Below are 20,697 nucleotides of genomic sequence, written 5' to 3'. Positions count from 1 at the left end.
GTTGTCGCCCCAGCCGAGAGAGGGCACCACGCTACCCCTAACACTTGGATTTACAACAGCGGAGTGCAGTGAACGTGGCGACAACAGTGGCAACAGTGACAGTGCTACATCAGTCACAAAATCCCGTCTCCGCATGTGGTGGACACTCGTCCACCGTTAACTCTTCCTTTTTTTTTTCTCTCTCTCTCTTTCCTTTTTTTTCTTTCTTTTTTTGGCTGGGACGCAGTATAGTGTCCACCCGTTACAAAGGGTGCAGCCTCAAATCATCATCATCATCATCTCGCTCAGAGTCGACACGCAGGCTTCTATGGGAGTTACGCTACCATTTGTTCTTCTACCATGGCGTTACCGTTATCGTTACTATCCATATCGTTTATTTGTAATTGATTGCAAAGATGACTTCCTTGCAACTTGTTGTGCTGTACACATTGGTCGTAATAAAACGATGGACAGAATCTTTACGTATTCCTTTTTTTTTTCTACCCCCCCCCCCCCCCCCCTTTTTCGTAGTTTGCATTTCTACCGCCACGCAATTCACGACACGGTCAATCACTACTCTGCTACCTCCACTTGAGTAGTTCCCAAACAAACACGCGTGCAATCTGCGGTGCGTTATCGGCCTGGGTGGCTATGATCACCTTTATGTTGTTGCGCGGTCGGGCGCCGCATATCCTTATTGTAGTTTCCTGGAGCGAGGCCGCCGCGGCATGATCTTAACGCTGCTAAAGCTGCCGCTCACCGTGTTCGGCGGCGTCCGGCAGCTGGTGTCCCAGTCGTTCTTCGTAGCCGTACTGTTCTCGGTGATAACATGGACATCCATACTGCTCTACGGTGTGTTCTACTGGAACTACATTCCGAAGTCCTCGCACGTATTCCCGGTGCATCTACATTTCGAGTGAGTTTAGCCTCAAGTTTTCTTCCTAGTTCAGCCAGCGCGACCTTGGAAACGTGCGTAGCTTCCGATCGTGGTACCTCTCCGCTGCAGCTGTTGAGTTGAAGCTCATTTCGGGGCTTGGTTTCGGAAGCCCGACGGATCAGGGTCACTGGCGTGCCGCCGTTCTCGCAGCATATTTACCCCTCCATGCAGGTCTAAAGCATGTCCAGGAGGCTTTTGCGACTACCCGATGGCCAACGTAACCATCGTGAGGCCGGGACAAGACGACGTAAGTGGAAGCGCGCGATACGGATATGCATATATAATTACTTAGGCCACCGTTATCATGGTCTGGACACGGCCTTCGAACGCCGCGATGACTGGATCTGCCATTGTGTTATCATTCCAGTACCTGGCCAGGGGTCAGAGGTACAAAATCCTCCTGGAACTTGAAATGCCGGAGTCCGAGGCCAATCAACGGATAGGTGAGGATCACATATCGCCGTTGCCCTTCTTAGCAACAGCCGTAGCAGACGAACTTCTTATCGAGTCGCGTGTACCTCTCGTCTTGCTAACAGAAACGCAGGTTCCTTCGAGTGGTTTTGAAGGAGACGAGAATAAAAAAATGCATAGTTGTTTATGTTACTGCCATGGCCAAAGGCCGGAAGAAATATTTTATATATATATATATATTTTTTTTGCTGGCTCTACATGCGCAGGGATGTTCACGGTCCGACTTGACATGATCAGTGAGGATGGAGAGGTGTTGAGGTCTACGCAGCGATCGGTAAGGGCTGCCGGTTGTGGGACTCTGGTCCTTTTCTCCCCCATATGTGCTCCTCCCTTTCACCCCTTCTTTCTTTTCTTACTTATAAGTTATGTGTCCACAGTAATACTCGTAATTGCTTGCTCTGCTCTGTCATTAGCATTTTTATCCCAGAGTGTAGGGGAAGTATACATACATTGCCCTACCCCTTCTCCGGGGTCTATTGATACAGGCCTACTCGATGAATCATTTCCCTTTCCTGCTTACAATACTTTGCTTTTGCGGCTGTCCTCCCATCGATAGGCTCTACCATATGGATTTTGCACCTCTTTCTTGAGTACTTTTCCACATCCTTTCCTTTCACTTTTATCTCCCTGTCCAAACACTCCTGTTTCCTTGCATATCGCAGTCTATGGAGAATACAAACACAACAGATACACCAGCACAAGGAGGAGTGGAGCAGTCTATGCAGACCGGCTCCTTTATGCAGTATGCTCGTTGTGCACTGTCCACTCACCTTTATGGTTCCATTTCCTATGGTTTATCCTGATATGGATTCTCCAATTACCGTATTGCAGCTGCTTTGCAACTTTCTTAGAAGGTATTTAGTTTGAATTTGACAGTTTGAATTTGACAGTTTGAATTTGACATGAAATGCTGCCCTTACTATGCTGCCCTTCAGTAGTACCATACATACTCCAGCTGTACTGTACAACCAAAAAGCAAACTACGTTTCTTGAAAGCTTTTGATCAAGGCTGTCATTGTCTATTTTTTTTTCACTTGCTTTTTTTCTGGGATGCTGTTTCTACTTGGACAATGCACAAATAAAGTGCACATAATGTTTGTGTCTTCATGGTTTTATGCATGTTGACATTCAATGCAGTTTTGCATCCTCACATGTAAACTGCTGAACTGAATGTAACATTCTGCGGCCATATTCTTTTCTCTGTCGCCCTTCGTAACAGGGTGTCCTGCGGTACAAGTCGATGCTCGTGAGACTCCTCTCAACATTGTTTTACATTCCAATGCTGCTCTTTGGATCAGCAGAAGAGAAGCAGACCGTATCGATTCTTCTGTTTGAAAGATACATGGAGGATTACGTAAGTTGGGCACAGTGATGTGCTTGTGCCAAGCTTTTCATTTTTAGCTACGATATGTCTTTGTACGTATTGAGTAGTTTTAAGTTAATCTGCCATTCTTTGAATGTTATGCATGGTTATTTGTTGTTCATTTGCAGGCAAAGCCAGCAACTCAAGCAGGTATCATGATTCGGAATAGTCAAATTGAGATCTACACAGCGACGCTGAAAGTATATGCAGACTTCATAGGATTGAGGTGAGAAAGTTGACCGCAGAAAACTCGACAGACGTTGTCGGTGGCATGCAGTACTGCTGACGTTTCCCATTTGAGCTGGTTTGTAACTAGACGAATGGCTGGCAGTTATTGCGATTGCAACCACAGCTTTTGGAGGAACTGTCATTGCATGCATGCTATGCTGTGCATTATTCACATCTTATTGTTTCTGCATGTAGCTCTTGTATGTGTACATTAATACTTTTAATAACAGTTATATTGCGTATATTGTTGGACCACTGATTTGAGCTTTGTGTCACAACTCTGGGATCCCTTTCTTTCATTCTTATGAAATGTCAAATGGATAGTCCATTCACAGTGGTAAAACTATTTTTTAACGAGGCGGCGAAGGATGGCCGTGTCCTGTTTTGTGGATGGAAATGCCTTGTTTGTTGTTGGCATCTTGAACCGCAGATGCGCTATAATAATTGTGGCCATGTTGGCTACTAGGTACCTGCTCTACAACTGGCCGCTCACTTCAGCTCTGGTGGGCATATCGACAAACTTCTTCTTTGTGAGCCTCGTGGCACTCCTGTCCTGGAACCACCTGACTCCAGCCGCCAAGCCGAAGACGCGCCGATCCCCGGCCGATAGGAAGAAGCGTCCCAGCAATGGAAAGAAACGGGTGGAAGAGGAGGAACAAGCCGACGATGAGGTGGAAGGTACGTGGCAGTTGCCCCCACAGCGCGCACAACTGGAGTGGGACCGAGACGACTGGGACTGGGACTTGTGATGAGGGCTGTTTGAAATCTACCCGAGGAGCGTTTCTAGCCATTGGACTGTTTGTCACTTGGGAAAAAACATGGAAGTGTAGGTACTAAATTACGATCGTGCCAGTGGTGAGCCACTTCTGTTATGTAGAAAAGAAATTTTCCTGTTGACCATGTAAATGAATTGTTGCAAGACGAAGGACACTAGTGTTTGTGTTTCCAGCTTCGAACCAGTGTAGCACCGACTTGTTTATCCTTTCTGCCTTCCACTGTTTGCCATCTCCACCTTCTTGTGTGCTGTGCTCTCATTCTAAGAATCCATTCTGGATTTGGCACACTGCATGCAATGTGAATATGCTTGTTGTAGTGTTCATGCATATCAACACTTTTTTTTTTTGTTTTATGCTTTAATGACCACCTAATGTAGGTTGTTGCTCTTGTTCATGAAAAGTTGTAGTATAGTTCACAAAAAAGTATTGGCCTTGTTGGAAGAGCGAATAATATTGCATAATCTTACCGTCTGTGCCTTGTGTAGAAAATGGTGTATAGAACAGTTGAAAACGCCTGTGCAAATAGCTGTGCAGTTTGACGATTTGTGTTAGAGTCCTGGGGCCTGCCTTCTAGTCCTTCAAGCTTGACAAGCACCTGTACATTTTGTCATCTCGTGCTAATGGCAGATTTGTCGCTGCCAGTAGTGCCTTTTATGATGTGGGCATACATTCCTCACTGGTGCCTTCCAACACAAATGTTTGGTGTCTAGTCCAGCTTTGATTACCAAGAAAGTGTCATATATTTTGCTTGTTGGAAGTTTTGTTTAATAAAGCCTACTTAAGTCCCTGGCATCAGTGATTAGACTATACCGAGCTGTTAACATTATTGCACCACACTTTCGTGAATTGCTCACTACTGGGTTCACATCTTTTGAACTCTTAGTCTCTTTTGTATGTGCCGCAAGCTCGTCAAGTGCAGTTTTGAGAGCTGTCGGCGACAGCTTCCAAAATCTGTGCATACTGCAACTACAAAAGCGGACATTTGCTAACAGCCTGCTGTTTACATCCTCAGCGTCTGCATGTAGTGACAGCTACAGTTGATTACGGTGGTGTCAAGAATACCGAGTTTCACAACGGAGGTTGCCTGGTATTACTATCATAAGAAGCAGTATTTTAATTTTATAGCGAGGAGCTGAAAGAAGATTAAACTAGCATCATGAATAAATAACGACACATTTCATAAATCTTATTCTGGCTTCACTGCAACATTTGTCCCTTTTAATGGTGGAAGTGAATGTTAAAAGCAGAATATGTAGGCATAGTATTCTAGGAATTGGAGCAATGTCTAGCTAGCTACTGTGACAAGAGCGTGTAGCTTTTTTCTCGTAGTCATACTGAAGAGCATTAATGCATTGTTTCCAGCGTAGCACAACTAGGTGAAGCTGACAACAAATTTCACAAAAGCTTTATTCTGTAAGTGTAAACAGTGAATTTCAGCCAGAAAGGATTCCACACATAAGTGTATTTTTACTGGCTTACAACTTTCTTTCAACTGAACAATCAACGTTTTGTGCAACAACCAATTTAAATCTGATGTGATAAGCGCTCAGTCGCAATCTAGATGTGAAATGTTCTCAACTGGAAATCATCCCCTTCTTATGTCATGTCATCAGATACCATCAAAGTGTACATGGACATGCGTGTAGCATTTGCCATTTTCAACAAGACGAATAATTTGCCATCTGTGCATGACACACACAGGCATCCGGGGAAATATGGCAAGGCTTCTATGTTGCAAAACATAAATGGACATTGAAAATGTTGGATTATTCGGGGTTAATATGCGTATTACCTGACTTGCTATTAACCGTTTTGATGGTTCACATTTCTTCCAGATGACACCGCCAGCGATGTTAGCGGCAACCAGCCAGATCTTGTGAAAGAGACGGTGGAGGCCAAAAAAGTGAGAAAGCGGAAAGGCAAGTTTTTTTTTTTTCACTCACTTGCGGCCTTTGCCGTGGTAGCTCTGAAAACAATAAGGAGTCATCTTTGCCGTGACCTGAAGGCCGTCCGTTGTTCTCTGGCCTCTCTGCTACAATGAAACGAGCTGCGAAGCACGTGTAGTTTGGTTGAATTACTTTAAGTATGTATCGCTGTGGATGTCGCAGCATATTGCTTAAAGATAGTAATGCCTCATGAGCCATATTATGAGAGACGTCGGGCTTCAGCTTGCCTGTCACTCATCAACTTCAGCGAAAATTCACGTCTTGCACAATGTCATAAATCACTCGAGACTATTTCGGCTCACTGTGCACCATTTGGCCATTTGGAGTCTAAAATGCAAGACATCTAAGAAAACAATGAAGTTTAGGTGTTTGTTGGCCTCATCAGAAGCACAGTGGTGGGCTTTGTGCGGTCTGTCGCTGCTGCAACTTTTTTATGCGATGCCTCTAATCACTTACCTCCGACTGGCAGATGTTTGGACTTGGTGGAACTAACCTGACAAGGGGCCTCCTTCGCGCAGAGCTTGACGAGAAGACCGGGAAAACGTTGCGGGAACTTTTTGGAGCCGCAACTGCGAGGAGCCATGTTAGCCTGTCTTCTCTCGGCGGTGACTGAATCGCAAGTGGTGACGCCAAGCCGGGGAAGGTCGGAGAAGACGCAGAAATAGAACTGACCTGTTTTACTGCGAGGACTCTCTAAGAGCGATGCAAGCAAGGTGTACCTCAGCTGTGATAGTTCCTTGCAGCAGTAATGGCTGCCCTCTACAATTCCAAGGGTATCTAACCCTCCTCTCCAAGATTTGTTGTGCCACACACCTTGGAGCCAGTTTTAACTTTGTGCAAATGCATCATGTGAACAGCGGTGTCTGTCCGTAAGTGATCGCACTGCCATGCACTTGTGGATATAATCGGCTTCAGAAAGCCCCGACAGCGTGCGCACTCCAGTTTTGAGACTTTGCGACTCGCCATCTGTTCATCGTGGTTATGTGCTTCGGCCTTGCGCTTTGGAGTCTGCAAGCCTCGCATATAGTGCAACTTTGAACTGATGCTAGTGTATGCAGTTATGGGCGTCAGCTACGATACCTACATATCACGGAATTGATATATTGTGCCAATACATGAGACAGTTGGGCTACATGAAATGTGCTGGCAATGAATTGTTCCAGTGTATTTTAGCCATGTAATTATTGCCAACATATCTGAAGGGAGGGATTTTTGGCGTGTGTATGTGTGGCCTTACACATGCACACACTCAATTCACTGGTGAAACCTGTTGTATGAATGGAGACAGTTCAAGGTTGCACGTGCTGTTTGTTCAGCAACGGTCTCACATTTCATACACTGAACATTTACAGGTTGACCATCTATACTGTAGTGTATGGTCAATACTATCATAGCTGTTTGTTTACTGATGCCTCAGAGACCGACACAGTGGCCTTGCCTGGGTTATGATGGACATGTTTTATAATATGTGTTGGATGCTGTATCAGCTTTAGTAGTTTATATTTTCAGTAGTGCTAGCATTTTTTTGCTACTTTTTATAGAGATCTTCGGACACCTTTGGAATGACTGTTTTTATCCGAGACTAAAAAGATCGACTTCAGTGAATATTGACACTTTGGACTGTATGTGGTCCATGCGGCCACAGGCTATGCAGCCTTCCAAGCGTTCTACCGTTAAGTCAAATGTTGCTTTCTTAATTACACCGCGCTAAGGCTCTTCATTATGCCTCAGAGTAGGGTGTCATCACAAGCTAATAACAAGTCAGTGCTGTTGAAGTGCCACTCTTCGCTTTGCTTTTAAAGCAGTGTAGTACTGTTTCTGTAAAGGTACCCAGTGTTTATTCCTTCGTTGATGTGTGTGTACATAGTACTTTGCTTGATATATTGGCCTCCAAATGATGGGCACTCTATCCACAAGCATTTGTGGCTTTTATTTGGGTACCTTTTTGCCTTCTGCCCAACTGTGTCTAAGCCCAGTGTTTTCAAATCACAGAAATGTTTGTACCATATGAAGTGTGCCGTACACAGTCATTGTGTAAATCAACAGAACAAAGTGACGTAATGGTTTTAGTAAAGCGCTTGGGGAGAGCTGTACGTTGTGCAGTGTGCAAGCTTAGAGAGAAACGCACTGTACTAAAATTTGAACATGCATCGTGATGCATGGACTAAGTTGCGATTAAAAGCTTTCTTTTAATTGTACCTATATTGCCCCGTCTGGCCCTCTCTTTTGTGTTGCTCTTGCAATACGAGCAAGGTGGACGAACTGCTACAATTACAAATCTTTCCTTGTATGATACCCATGACAATCTACTGATGTTACAGCTAGAGTCTTTCAGCACAGCGGACGCTAAATAGGTTAGGTTAAAGCGACCTCCCTACCTGTTCCTCATGCTTCGATTACTGCAAAGCACACACAAACACAGGAGACATCTCAACATGACCTCTTCATTTACATGTCATCGTCGAAGCGAACAGGCACTTATCACCTTCATGAAACAGTAGATTTAATGTGTCACCAGCCTGCCCAGAAAGTCATCACGAAAAACACCGAACCAGTGTGTGGGCGATTTCGGGATAATAAGCTTCAGTGGTGGCACGCTGATGCGGGACCAGATCCGGTATGAACACAAGACAATGCCTCCAGCAACAAAGCGATGGGCTGAAAATACCTCTCGTCAAGAGTCTGATCATGTGTTCACTTGGGTCCCAGCATGTCCTTGGGCTGAACCCACTTGTCGAACTCCTCGGCCGTGAGGAAACCCAACTTGAGGGCACACTCCTTCAGCGTGGTGCCTTCTTTGTGTGCCGTCTTGGCTATCTTGGCGGCCTTGTCGTAGCCAATGTGCGGGTTCAACGCAGTCACCAGCATCAGCGACTCGTTGAGAAGCTTGGAAATGCGCTCCCTGAAACGGTATATTAGCGTTGCCATTATTACTGGACATCACGGCTTCCTAGGCCATGTTTAGCAAGCAGCACTTTGGTTCTATAACAGTTTCACAGCACACCTTGTGGTGCATGCATCATGACCTCAGTTTGTCGCACCGAGCTGAAACATGTAATCACTCTTTCACTGAGTCAAATCTAAGTAGGGGTGTGCAAATGTCTGAAAATGTCGAATAATGAATTGAATAAATCTTTGTATTCAATTATTCGAGCAAATAAAATATGTAGTGTATTTTGGAAGTAAGTCAAACCAAATGGTATATGTTATAAACTTTTTGAATAATTGGAAAGTGGTTCGAGTAAGGCTCGCACAAGTACTTTCCTTCAATGGCAGTTCAAAAAATAGACACTGTGCACGATCAGTAAGTGCGGAAAGAAGGGGCCAGGGGATGCTCCGATTACATTAAAAAAAATGGTCACAAACCTGTCAATCAGCCACCACTGCTACTGGTTGTCAGGTACGTCGGCTAGTTACGGTTTGTGACAAGTTTCTAGCTAGTTTTTGGGATGTGAATGGAGCGTAATTCAGCCCTTGTGCTGCTATGCAGTCCAATTGCGTTGCAGCGTTTATAATGCTCGTAAATGGGCTCCAAGACTGGATGACGCAGCAAGCCTTAAAAAAGCTTAGCAACCTTGCCTTGATGTCCTACCTCAGAGGCCACAGCTCATATGTGTGATTGCTAGGGGTGTGTGAATATTCGAAATTTCAAATATGAATCGAACATGTTTGTTATTCGATTCCTATTCAAAAAGCTGATATTGAGAATTTCAGTTGAAAACCTCAGTTATTTCATATTTTCTGGTCCCCTTAAAGGCCGAAGGTACTAAAGCTTACTGTATTTAGCAAATCCACCCTGTTTCATGCAGGTCCTTTCTGTACAAAAACCGGTATATGAAACCTTGTACAAAATTTATACTGGATTTTGCAGTAGGGTATACACTTCTGTGCATTTCTAATTAAGGTAGCCTTATTTACAAATATCACGTGAATTCCGAAATAAACAATGTGAACAATGTTTGCTATTTTTTAAATTTCCCTTTTCTTTTCCACAGATCAGATAATTGAAGGCACTTTTCTTCCCACATTCATATTCAATTCACATTAGAAAATATCAATACAGTCGAACCCGGATATATCGAACTCGAAGGGGATCGCGAAAGAGTTCGATATATCGATAATTCGATATACAGAAATCGGCTTGTGACGGCACTTACGATGCGAAAAAACGATACCGTATTTGTCGCATAATCAACCCACTCGCATAACGAACCCACCCTCCGCTTTTGCACCCGAGAATTTGAAAAAAAAAAAAAAATGCGTTAAGGCCAGCTCGTTCACATGCAAGCGACTAAGCGATCTCAGCAACGAGCGGCAGCGACAGAGCGAAAATTTTAAAATTTGTTGGAACTGCGTCCCTCTCGCCGCTCGAGCCACCACGGCAGCTCAAACAAGGTTTCTGCGTCGCCGCGGCGGCAGAAATCGCGAGCATTTTCGCTTGCATGTCGATGGCGCGCGTCAGTCTGTTTCGGTCCTCTCATCCACAGCTCATTGGCAGCGTGCCAAGATGCTGCGCAGCGATAACGTCAGGGCGCGTTTATCTTTTGATAGCTCCTGCGGTGGCGGGGAGCGAACTTGGCAGAGTGCCCGTGATGGCTTGATTGCACAAGCCTGGTTCGATTTATCACGCCGCGCTTGGGGCGGGAGTCATGATCGCAGCAGCTGACCGCGTGCTTTTGCTGATTCATGCATGCAAGGATAAACAATAAAAAAAAAATAATAAGAAACATCCCTGCAAAAAATAAAAAAATAAACCTGCCGCTTCTTAACGTCCGCAGCCGCCATATCTTACGCTACGCCGCGCGTACAGCACAACGATAAGAAAAGACTCACAAAAAAAAAAAGCGAAAAAGAAAAAAAAAAGAAACTGAGAGAACTGCTGCTTCTTAACATCCGCAGGCGCCATCGCGCCGCCGCACGCAGAGGGTTCGCAACACACGCTGGAGAAAGACGGACTGAGCTGGCTTGGCGCATGCGTTGCGCGTGCTGAAGGAGATAGCTCGGCAAAAGAATGGGCACACCCACACACATGGCTTGCAAACGTCATGTGTTGGCGCGCTGGAAGCGATAACTGCAGATGCGCGCGCCTTTGGGGAATGGGCGCGGCGCTGCCCAGACCAGCCGTCGCCGAACTGTCCCCTCTCATTCCTTCCGCGCGTGGCTTGAAAACGTCACGCGGCAAACGGCCAAGGGTGATGCGATCGTTTTTGGGGAAGGCACACTTTCCAGTGCGTGGTGCGGAGTTCGATATATTGAACGACTGGTGAAATTGAGTTCGATATATGACGCGGCTTTCCTATACTTTTACATGGGATTTTCAAGGGGACATTTCGCGAGTTCGATATAACCAAAATTCGATATATCCGGGTTCGATATAACCGGGTTTGACTGTATTCGCACACCCCTAGTTATCGCCCATTTCATGCCCTGAGATGTGGCTGTGATTTGTTCTTTCAGTAAGAAAGTGTAATTTTTAAAATTTGCTATTTGAAGCACGTAGAGTTAACGCATTCATGTTGCGGCCCATTGGTGGAGATTAGTGTTGCGTCTTTTAATAGCTACAGCTCCGTATAACTCGTGCTATGGTCTTTCCAGTTGTGATGTATGGATGCGAGAGTTGGACTGTGAAAAAGGCTGACCGCCGAAGAATTGACGCGTTTGAATTGTGGTGCTGGCGAAGACTCTTGAGAGTTCCTTGGACTGCCAGAAGATCAAATCAGTCGATATTGTCGACCATAAACCCTGACTGCTCATTGGAGGGTCAAATTCTAAAGTTAAAACTCAGCTACTTTGGTCATCTGATGAGAAGAGAGGAGTCGCTGGAGAAAGATTTGATGTTGGGAAAGGTTGACGGTCGCCGGAGAAGGGGTAGGCAGCGAACGCGATGGTTAGATGGCATCCTCGAGGCACTGCAGATGAAGTTATGTGATGTTAGGAAGATAGTGAGAGACCGGAAAGCGTGGCGTGAAATGGTCCATAGGGTCACGAAGAGTCGGACACGACTGAACGACTGAACTGAACTGAACCATACAAGTTAGCGCCACACCAAAGTGGAGCACTACCGCCGCTGTGGTCAAGCCACTTGTGCTTGACACATGCGTTATAACTGCTGGCATATCAATGCCCAACATAATTGCCACCCGCGGTGCCACCACTTGCGGTGCCACCACATAATTGCCACCACTCACTTGTTGGGGATAATACCAGCCACGCAGTGATCCGTGAAGGAGACACTCGAATCGGCCAGCAGCCGCACGGAGCGCAGCACGTTTGAAACGATGAGCGGCTTGAACACGTTGAGCTCGAAGTGGCCATTGCTGCCACCTACGGTGACTGCCACGTGGTTGCCCATCACCTGTGCCGCCACCATGGTGACTGCTTCGCACTGCGTCGGGTTCACCTTGCCTGCAGAGCAAAATTAGACAGGACTACGATAGCGTTGGTCACTTTAACTGTACAATAAGATGTCAACATAATGGAGAGATACAATGCAAGGCCCTCACAAACTGCTCGCATGATCCCTGTTGTATCGTTATGTTACAAGTATGCCTCCCAAAGAACAAGATAAGTAAATCGCAAATTCACAGATTGTATGTATTAAGCATACCACAGCTACACCAAACAAACACATTAATAAGAAGCATAACTGCCCAGCCATTTCCATCACCAAACAAATGCTTTTGATTTCCTTGCTCTGGACTAGCAGCAAGCTTATTCCATTTGTTCTCTGCATCACCGCCACCTTGTCTGACATTGATGATTTTCTACGGACACTGTAAAACACATACAAAACTAAAAGGTTATATAGAACTTGTATATATATATAACCTCCTTGCTACACAACAGGTTCACTGACAAATATTAGCAGCTTTCTGGTTACTCAGACAGTAGATTGGCGCCCATATTTTTCTCACGTAGTCACATAGGCCGCAAGCGTCTGATGAATTACAGAAAGAGACCGCTTCAGACGTGTCACAAATATCACTTGAAGCCACTGCGTCACACTCGCCTGGCATGATGCTGCTTCCTGGTTCGTTCTCTGGCAACGAGAGCTCGCCAAAGCCGCATCGAGGCCCAGATCCCAGGAACCGGATGTCATTGGCTATCTTCATAAGGCTGCACGCGAGTACGTTGAGAGCGCCCGAGACCTCCACCATGGCGTCGTTGGCAGCGAGCGCCTCAAACTTGTTGGGCGCTGTCACAAATGGCAACCCTGCAGAGACGCAAACGCTGTTCAACTCCGAAGGAAGGTATGCCACCACTCGGACATCATCATGTAGCAGCATTGTGCAGAACAGGCAGGTCATGCAAAGAAACGTAAATAGAGAGCATTATTCCGCAATTCCCCAGTCAGCCACTTGAAAATTATGCCGTGAAAAGTCCATTGCTCGGGTAAGGTGGACTCGTGGAATTGCAAGGCATATTCTCAATATGCAAAGTAGAGTTTCAGAATTCGTACCTCTAAATCAGCCTTACCATAGTGTAAATTTAGGTTTTTACATAAATCATAGAATTTCAAGGCAAAGGAATAAAAGGGAGCAGCAAGAATTGCTTGAAAAGTGAATAATAAAATATGAGTACAACTATGATACCAAATGCCAGCATGGTGGGTTAAGTACCAAGAAAAGGAAAGAACAGAGTACACACGAGTGTCGGGGCCATTACCCATTGTGTCATTCCGATTACACTGTTTTCACCAACCCACGACATCACTAGTGACAAGCACAGTTGGCTGCTTGTTTTTGTTAGTATGGGCAATAGTTGCAACTCACCCGTGAACTGGGAAACCTTCTCAGCGACCTTCTCAGCGAAGCCGATTCTAGTGTTGAGTCCCGTGCCAACAGCCGTGCCACCTGGTGATAGCATGCAATACAGGAGTAACAGTTATAAATAGTACAAGACAATTATAAGTTATCATTAAATCTTTTCTCTTCTCCTCTGAAAACAAAATGTGTGTGTTTGTTAGAAGCATTAATATGACACAGATGAGATTCTGCCATCAATCATAGCCTGTGAAGTTAATAGAAATGTGTGACTGATGCAACTTTGCAAGATGCGAAATGCATGGACAATCCAAACTGTCAAACCTTTGGCAAGCAGCCTGGAATCCACTGCAGATTATAAGTAATTAGTATTGGGAATATCTGGCAACTGGCATTCACAAAGCTAGCATCCTGCATTCTTGTGGATGGAGACAGTGCAGGTGAAGTGACGGCTGTTTCGTATATGGAACTGGCAGATTGGTACGTGATGCATAAACTCTGTTGTTACGGATTTATAGGGCTACATGAACGACTAAATTAAGATAACCACTCTCAAGCGACTCTACTTTCAACTGCTCCATACAATCTGTTGCAAATGATGGCCAGAGAAGCGTCAACAGTTTCATGAGTGAAAAATGAGTTTACCACTTGAATTTGCAAGAACCCGACACAAGGATAAATTCAGAACACAGGTAACCTGTCACCATCTATACAAGTCTGCACTGGCAAAAGTGTACAATTGGACATCATGCTTGTCCTTCTTGCCTGGTGTATAAAATCAATATGTACTAAAGCAAGAAGTGTTAGAAATCAAATGGAACGGTTAAACGGCCACAAATGAAGTGTGAACAAAATACTTTTGCAAAGCTCGAACATGTGTCTTGTGCAAGTGACATTTTATTTTCCAAACTACTTGTTTGAACGAAGGGGCACTTGCAATTGATACTGGCTCAGTGATTGAAAATTAACCCAGGATTACTTGCTATGAATCACTTATGCACGTGTCTTTCAAAAACTAAAATAGAAACTAGAATATGTTCTCCGTGTGACAGTGACACATTCTACCAACGATGGCAGTCACTGTGAGCACCAACCTGCAGCCAGGAAGTAGAGGTGAGGCAGTGTCGCCTTGACCCGCTCCATGCCGTACTGAATCTGGGCGGCGTAGCCTCCAAACTCCTGGCCCAGTGTCAGGGGCACTGCGTCCTGTGCACACAACCACGCGTCCCGCATTCTACGTGAAGAAGGTGATAATCTGACATGGCAACAAATGCGCCCCTAACCACAAGCGATACAGAAGTGCCAGATTGGAGGGGACGAGGGGTGGGCGAAGTGAACAAGCCCCGTAGATGTCTTGTTCACATTGCCCATCTGTCGTTCCCCAGTCTGCGTTTGTACAACGGAACCAGTTTAATAGCTGACCTGATTTAATAGCTGACCGAGGTAAGCTAAAACTTCAATTGCAGTGCCACATTCATTACTCAAGTTAGGCCTGCCCAACAGCATTTTTCATTAAAAATGAGGAGAGATGTGTCTGAAAGATGTTTTGTAATAAGCAAAATTTGTATGTGCTATTCGTTCCATGGGCTGTAATAATGTCCCAAAGCACGAGGGACGCCGTAGTGGCAGGCTCGCGAAAATTTCGACCACCTGTGGTTCAACCTGGAGTCGAATGTGAACTCACATTGCACACTGCACGGTACATGCTACTGGTATGCGGGGGTTAAAAGAACTACCATATCAAATGGCTCCTGTCTATTTTAGACCACCTGGTGTTCTCTAAAGTGCGCTGACACTGGACAGGTGTTTTTGCATTTCGCCAATGCAGTAAAGTGCCTGGGATTAAAGCCATAACCTTGGAACCAGCAGCCAAAGCATTGAGCCACTGTGGCTCGTGTAACTAGTAAAAAAAAAAAAAAAGCAATGCGTCTGCGGCAGTAGTTGGACTCAAACTAAATACTACTAATGGAAACAAGGATTGTCACAATATGTCAGTGTTAACCAAAGTACACAACCGAATTAAGAGAAAGTGGATAGGAACAACCTATGAGGAGGTCAAAGTTGGACTTGTCTGCTCTCATGTGCGGCAATCAGATGACACATGAAGTGGCATATATCCCATCTACGTAGCTGTTCCAATTTCCTAGGAACTTTTGAAATCAACAGTAACTTCTAGATCTGAACTACTGGACATCTACCAACCAGCTTTAACTTTCGTATACAATTTAGCGAACCCTTACTTGTGTGTGTGTCCGGCCGATCTTGACAATGTCATCAAACTCGTGCGCCTTTGTACGCAGGGCGTCGTGCAGCTTCTTGAGTGCGGGCATCAGGCGAGTGTCAATCTCCATGGCAACAGCGATGTGCATGGCAGTTGGATATGTGTCGTTTGAACTCTGCAGGCATGCCATTGTGAGCATTAGGAGAAGAGAAAGTAATAAACCTCAAGAAGTGTGACAAGCGAAAGAAATAAACAAGCCTTGCTACCTACGTAGCAAGATGAGAGACTTTAAATAAAAGTCGAGACACCCGAAAACAAAACAAACAGGCTGCATCCAAGACCTACACAGACACTACACTCGTAGCGCAAAATGCATGTAAAAAAGTAAAAGGCTTGACTGCTACATTGCTTGACCTAGGCAACCTCGCAATGCCTCTCTGTTACTGCTCAGAACCTAATACATATATTTTATCGCTCGAGAAAACATTTCAGTTACAGTCATTCAAAGTTTCGTTGAACATATACTTAGCTAGTCACATTGCTTGTCTTGTCCATGACCAGCATTTCATGTTAACAGGTCATCTCTTTCTATTCTACTATGCACCCTGTTCTCACAAATTTCTGTGCAGTGCAGTTAGATAAGAGTAAAGTATCCACCCACCTGGCTCTTGTTCACATGGTCGTTTGGATGAACAGGGCTCTTACTGCCCAGCTTGCCTCCAAGGATTTCGATGGCCCGGTTGGCAATCACCTCGTTGACATTCATGTTCGACTGGGTTCCTGAGCCTGTTTGCCAGATCACTAGAGGGAAGTGGGACTCCAACCGTCCATCAATTACCTAAGGAGGGAAAGGTGCGGGCAGATAAATTTCAATTCTTATCCAGAATGACCTTGACCTAATGCACCAAACCTGTACTATAAGGGGGCTATAATGCACACCCTTTGTCAAAATCCCAGCGGGTCTACTGCTGAGCCATACTATGTGGCTCGTAATGCAGGTTTCCAAACTTGCTGAAGACAAGAATATTTCTCGTTGTACCCCCTCCAATGGCTAGGACTTTCATGATTGTTAAAGAATTCCTAACATACGGCTTGAAAGCAAACCTTCTGGGTTGACAAAGGCTGTACAACCAAAGCCTCCAGGATTGACTTTGGTCATCTAGGATTTTCTTTACTATGTGCAAAAGCAAAAATCTTTGCAGAGAAGCATTTTGTACTTTGTGTTGATCAAAAAGGGGATAAAATAACCTGAAACTAGACCCGCAAAGTTTCTTCTGCTTAGTACAGAGTACTGCAGCAAATATGGTGCTCTTGCGAACTGTAGAAAGGAACTCGTGCTCAGTGGCTGTGCTTTTCAGCGACACACTACTGCCTTCATTACTTGCAAGAGGCAAAATTTCATGGCATGACTGTGTGTTTATGGCCGGCACAGTGGTAAAGTGAAGCTACCATTAGTAGCATATGCTTTTAGCTTTATGCTTTAAGGTATAGAAAAAGGAGAGCCTTCTATCCTTGACTCATCATCATCATCATCATCAGCCTGACTATACCAACTGCAGGGCGAAGGCCTCTCCCATATTTCTCCAATTAACCCGGTTCTGTGCTAGCTGCATCCACTTGACCCCTTCGAACTTCTTAACCTCATCCGCCCACCTAACTTTCTGCCACCCCCTGCTACGCTTTCCTTCCCTTGGAATCCGGTTTGTTACCCTAAGCGACCATCGGTTATCCTCTCTTCGCACTACATGTCCTGCCCATGATGCACATAAACCTAATTTGACCGACAGAGCTGAAGCGAAGAGAACGTACCTCGTCAGCTGCCTGTGAGATAGCGTCTGCCAGCTTGGGGTCCAGACCATACTCCTTGTTCACAATGGCAGCTGCTTTCTTGAGAATGCCAAAGGCCTTTATGACTGGAAGCTGGAAAAAGCATGCAGGCCATTAATAACACTGGCAATTACAGCAGCATGTCACTCATCTCACTTTAATGTGCCTTTCAGAGCCCATCAAACATCGCAAAAGGAAACAGAATTTGGCGTTGCTTGATAAAAGCTCGACCTTCTGTGCAAGCACGCTTAATGTTATAGAGGGGTGGTTTGTGGCGTTTAACGTCCCAAAGCGACTCAGACTATAAGAGACACCGTAGTGGAGGGCTCCGGAAATTTCAACCACCTGGGGTCCTTTAATATGCACTGACATCACACAGCACACGAGCGCCTTGCTTCTCGCCTCCATCAAAAAGTGGCTGCCGAGGCCGGGATTCGATCCCGCGTCCTTGGGCACAGTAGTCGAGCGTCGTAACCAATGAGTCACCCCGGTGGGGCCCTAGTGTTGTAGAAATTGAGTCTCAAACACCATCAACACTTGTGTGTGCAGGGCAAAAAGAGGTACCATAAATTTTCAGTTTTTGTTTAAATCATGATCATCATCAGCCTGATTATACCCACTGCAGGGCGAAGGCCTCTCCCATATTTCTCCACTTAACCCGGTTCTGTGCTAGCTGCATCCACTTGACCCCCGCGAACTTCTTAATCTCATCCGCCCACCTAACTTTCTGCCGCCCCCTGCTACGCTTTCCTTCCCTTGCAATCCAGTTTGTTACCCTCAGCGACCATCAGTTATCCCCTCTTCGCACTACATGTCCTGCCCATGTCCATTTCTTCTTCTTAATTTCTACTAGAATGTCGGTAACTTGAGTTATTTCTCTGACCCACTCTGCACGCTTTCTATCTCTTAATGTTACCCCTACAATTTTTCGTTCCATAGCTTTCTGGGTTGTCCTCAACTTAAGTAGAACTCTCTTGGTTAGCCTCCACGTTTCAGCCCCATAGGTGAGTACAGGCAAGATGCAACTGTTGTTTAAATAATACGGATTAGTCTGAGCTGCCGAGTAAAGCACGAGTGAATGTTGTAACTTCGAGACATTGAGTGCTTTTCTCTTTCATTCCATTCACATTTCACTGCTGTTGAGCTACCCTAAGCAAAAAGTGTCATGCACTCTAAGCAATTAATTGAGCACAGGAGATGGGAGATAAGGAAGCAGCTAAATCTGCCAATTTTGCCTAAAGCCTAATTTTCTTCTTCATGCTCAGAATTGGAAGCAACAAACCTTTTTAATAGCATGCAACCTACACAAGCTGCTTTTAAACCCTACTGCTTTGGGAAAATCATCAATCGCAGCTTCACGTTAAGGAGAAAAAAGAAAAGTGGCCCGGACATGCAAGTCCTGCAATATTTAAACAGGCTTAGAGGCATCATTGTAGTGGTGATTCTAATACAGAATAGCTCTAGAAAACATGAGGTGAAAATAAAAAAATGGGAATACAGTTGCACCTCGATTTGGTATTCAGTTAAGTTGAGTGAATGCTCTGAAGCCAAATAATGGTGGTAGTAGCGTACGTTAAGGACGAGGACAATGTGATGAAGCATGACATCTTCCTGCTACCGTCCTTCACACTACTCCCATCATGAATTAACTCACCCAGCAAATTTACAACTTGCTCCATTATGTAAAGTGCATTAAAAGGCTCTCTTAATTTGAAATGTGCATAAGTCGGACAATTTTTCAATTCCTTTCAAGTTTGAATCATCGGCAGTCACCAGGACACCTCAGAACGACAAACTTTCCAGCATCATAGACCACAAAAAATGAGCACAAAATGACTGAAAAGGCTTGCATGCACACTGGGAACACTTTTTGCTGTTTGCATAAAAGCCTTTAAGCAATGCGAGTTATTTGATACAACGGAACGAGTTTATCTATTTATATTTTTCTTCCTGCTTAATTATGGTGCCCAGCACTGTACGTGGCAGGAGAAGCAGCAGGCTTGTACAAAAGCAATTATGCAATCAACTTTGAGAACTCACATGTACCTTTCAAACCGTTTTAATACTCACAGGCATTCTCTCATGCTCGCCTCCAATGTCAAAGTTGAGCATGGAACGCATCGTCTGCGCTCCATAATACTTGTCACTGGGCACCTTCAGTTCACCAAATGTGTCCGACTCAATTCTAAAGTCTCCCTGCAAAGAGTGAAAGAAAGATTAATTCAAACAACGCATGAACAAATTTATTATATGGAGCTAGGTGTGGCACGATTATTTAGTGCTGTTTGCCTACCCCCCTCCCATTTTTCCTTTTACGCTTCCGAGACGTGCGATGCATGCTAGTGGCCATTGAGAGATTTTAGGCCGTATATACAACCTCCGCTTCGTGTTTTAACTGGAGCATATGGGCGGTTTTTTAAAGCTGTCACTTCAGTAAAAAATCGCCTGCATCAATGCCCGCACTCAAGGGCGTCTTTCCGAACGATTCACTACGAGACGTGTTAAGGTAAGGCCATCAGTAAGTAAGTATCAGTAAGCAGCGATGTGGAGCCAGCGCTACTTAAGTGATAGAAATGAGAGCACCGGTTTCGAATCATCGCTCGAAACAGATAATATAACACGCGTATACGTCGTGTAAATACCGACATCATCTTCCATAGTTGAGTTACGTTCTAGAGACACTGCTCAACTGCGAACGGCGGTCTTCCGATGGCACGACCGCGATAAACTAGGAGTAACCTTGGTACCTTGGGTGCAATTATAAAGGACCGGTGCGCTTAGTTCATCGTCCACGCTGGCCTCTAAACATACGTTTCTTTGCATCGCAGGCGCTTTTGCAGCAGTATTTGCTCTCACCGTTCCGGCGGCAGCCGCTCTAGCAGCAGACGAGTGTAGAGCCATCCTTCCTTGGGAAAAGTTGTGTCGCGCAAGGTGCCGCAGTTGCGAGACGAGGGCGACTGGAAGCTTCATAGCTTCGGCCGATAAGCGACACGTGATAATGGGGGAGAAGAACGGCTGTTATTTGCGCTGAGTGGACGCAGAGAAACCAGAACCTGCACAGTCCTTGTACTACTCCACGCAGCGCAGACTTGACCGGCGACTCTCAGATGACCTCCCCCTGCCTCCTCACCGAGCTCTTCCCGTAAATAGGTGGCTTCAGACCTTCAGACCACTTGTTGTAGTGTC

General features: G+C 45.2%; 2 protein-coding genes across 3 annotated transcripts; one reads left to right on the top strand and one right to left on the bottom strand.

The window, feature by feature from the left end:
* The first annotated feature begins 531 nt into the window (after positions 1-531).
* Positions 532-7,898, top strand: Seipin (lipid droplet biogenesis associated protein seipin). 2 transcript variants are annotated; one of them, XM_084582412.1, is made up of 9 exons: positions 532-895; positions 1,088-1,163; positions 1,284-1,359; positions 1,594-1,661; positions 2,607-2,741; positions 2,879-2,976; positions 3,445-3,656; positions 5,590-5,673; positions 6,170-7,898. In XM_084582412.1, the coding sequence occupies exons 1-9, from the start codon at positions 708-710 to the stop codon at positions 6,190-6,192; spliced, it is 960 nt and encodes a 319-aa protein (XP_084438538.1). In that variant the 5' UTR covers positions 532-707; the 3' UTR covers positions 6,193-7,898. The 2 variants fall into 2 exon arrangements, with proteins under 2 accessions (XP_084438538.1, XP_084438537.1); XM_084582411.1 differs by having other exon boundaries at positions 533-895; positions 6,219-7,898.
* Positions 7,899-8,186: 288 nt separating this feature from the next.
* LOC146176096 (fumarate hydratase, mitochondrial-like) lies at positions 8,187-20,624 on the bottom strand. Its single transcript, XM_084582407.1, has 10 exons — positions 20,368-20,624; positions 19,582-19,707; positions 17,494-17,604; positions 16,346-16,522; positions 15,704-15,859; positions 14,558-14,669; positions 13,473-13,553; positions 12,710-12,913; positions 11,889-12,105; positions 8,187-8,602 (listed from the first exon to the last, which is right to left on the bottom strand). The coding sequence occupies exons 1-10, from the start codon at positions 20,479-20,481 to the stop codon at positions 8,395-8,397; spliced, it is 1,506 nt and encodes a 501-aa protein (XP_084438533.1). The 5' UTR covers positions 20,482-20,624; the 3' UTR covers positions 8,187-8,394.
* Between the last annotated feature and the right edge of the window lie 73 nt (positions 20,625-20,697).

Source organism: Amblyomma maculatum, chromosome 10 (genome assembly GCF_055883805.1).
Source record: "Amblyomma maculatum isolate TAMU_Amacu chromosome 10, ASM5588380v1, whole genome shotgun sequence".
Lineage (NCBI taxonomy): Eukaryota > Metazoa > Arthropoda > Arachnida > Ixodida > Ixodidae > Amblyomma > Amblyomma maculatum.
Note: the sequence above shows the minus strand (reverse complement) of the source record. Positions and strands in the feature narration are given on the sequence as shown.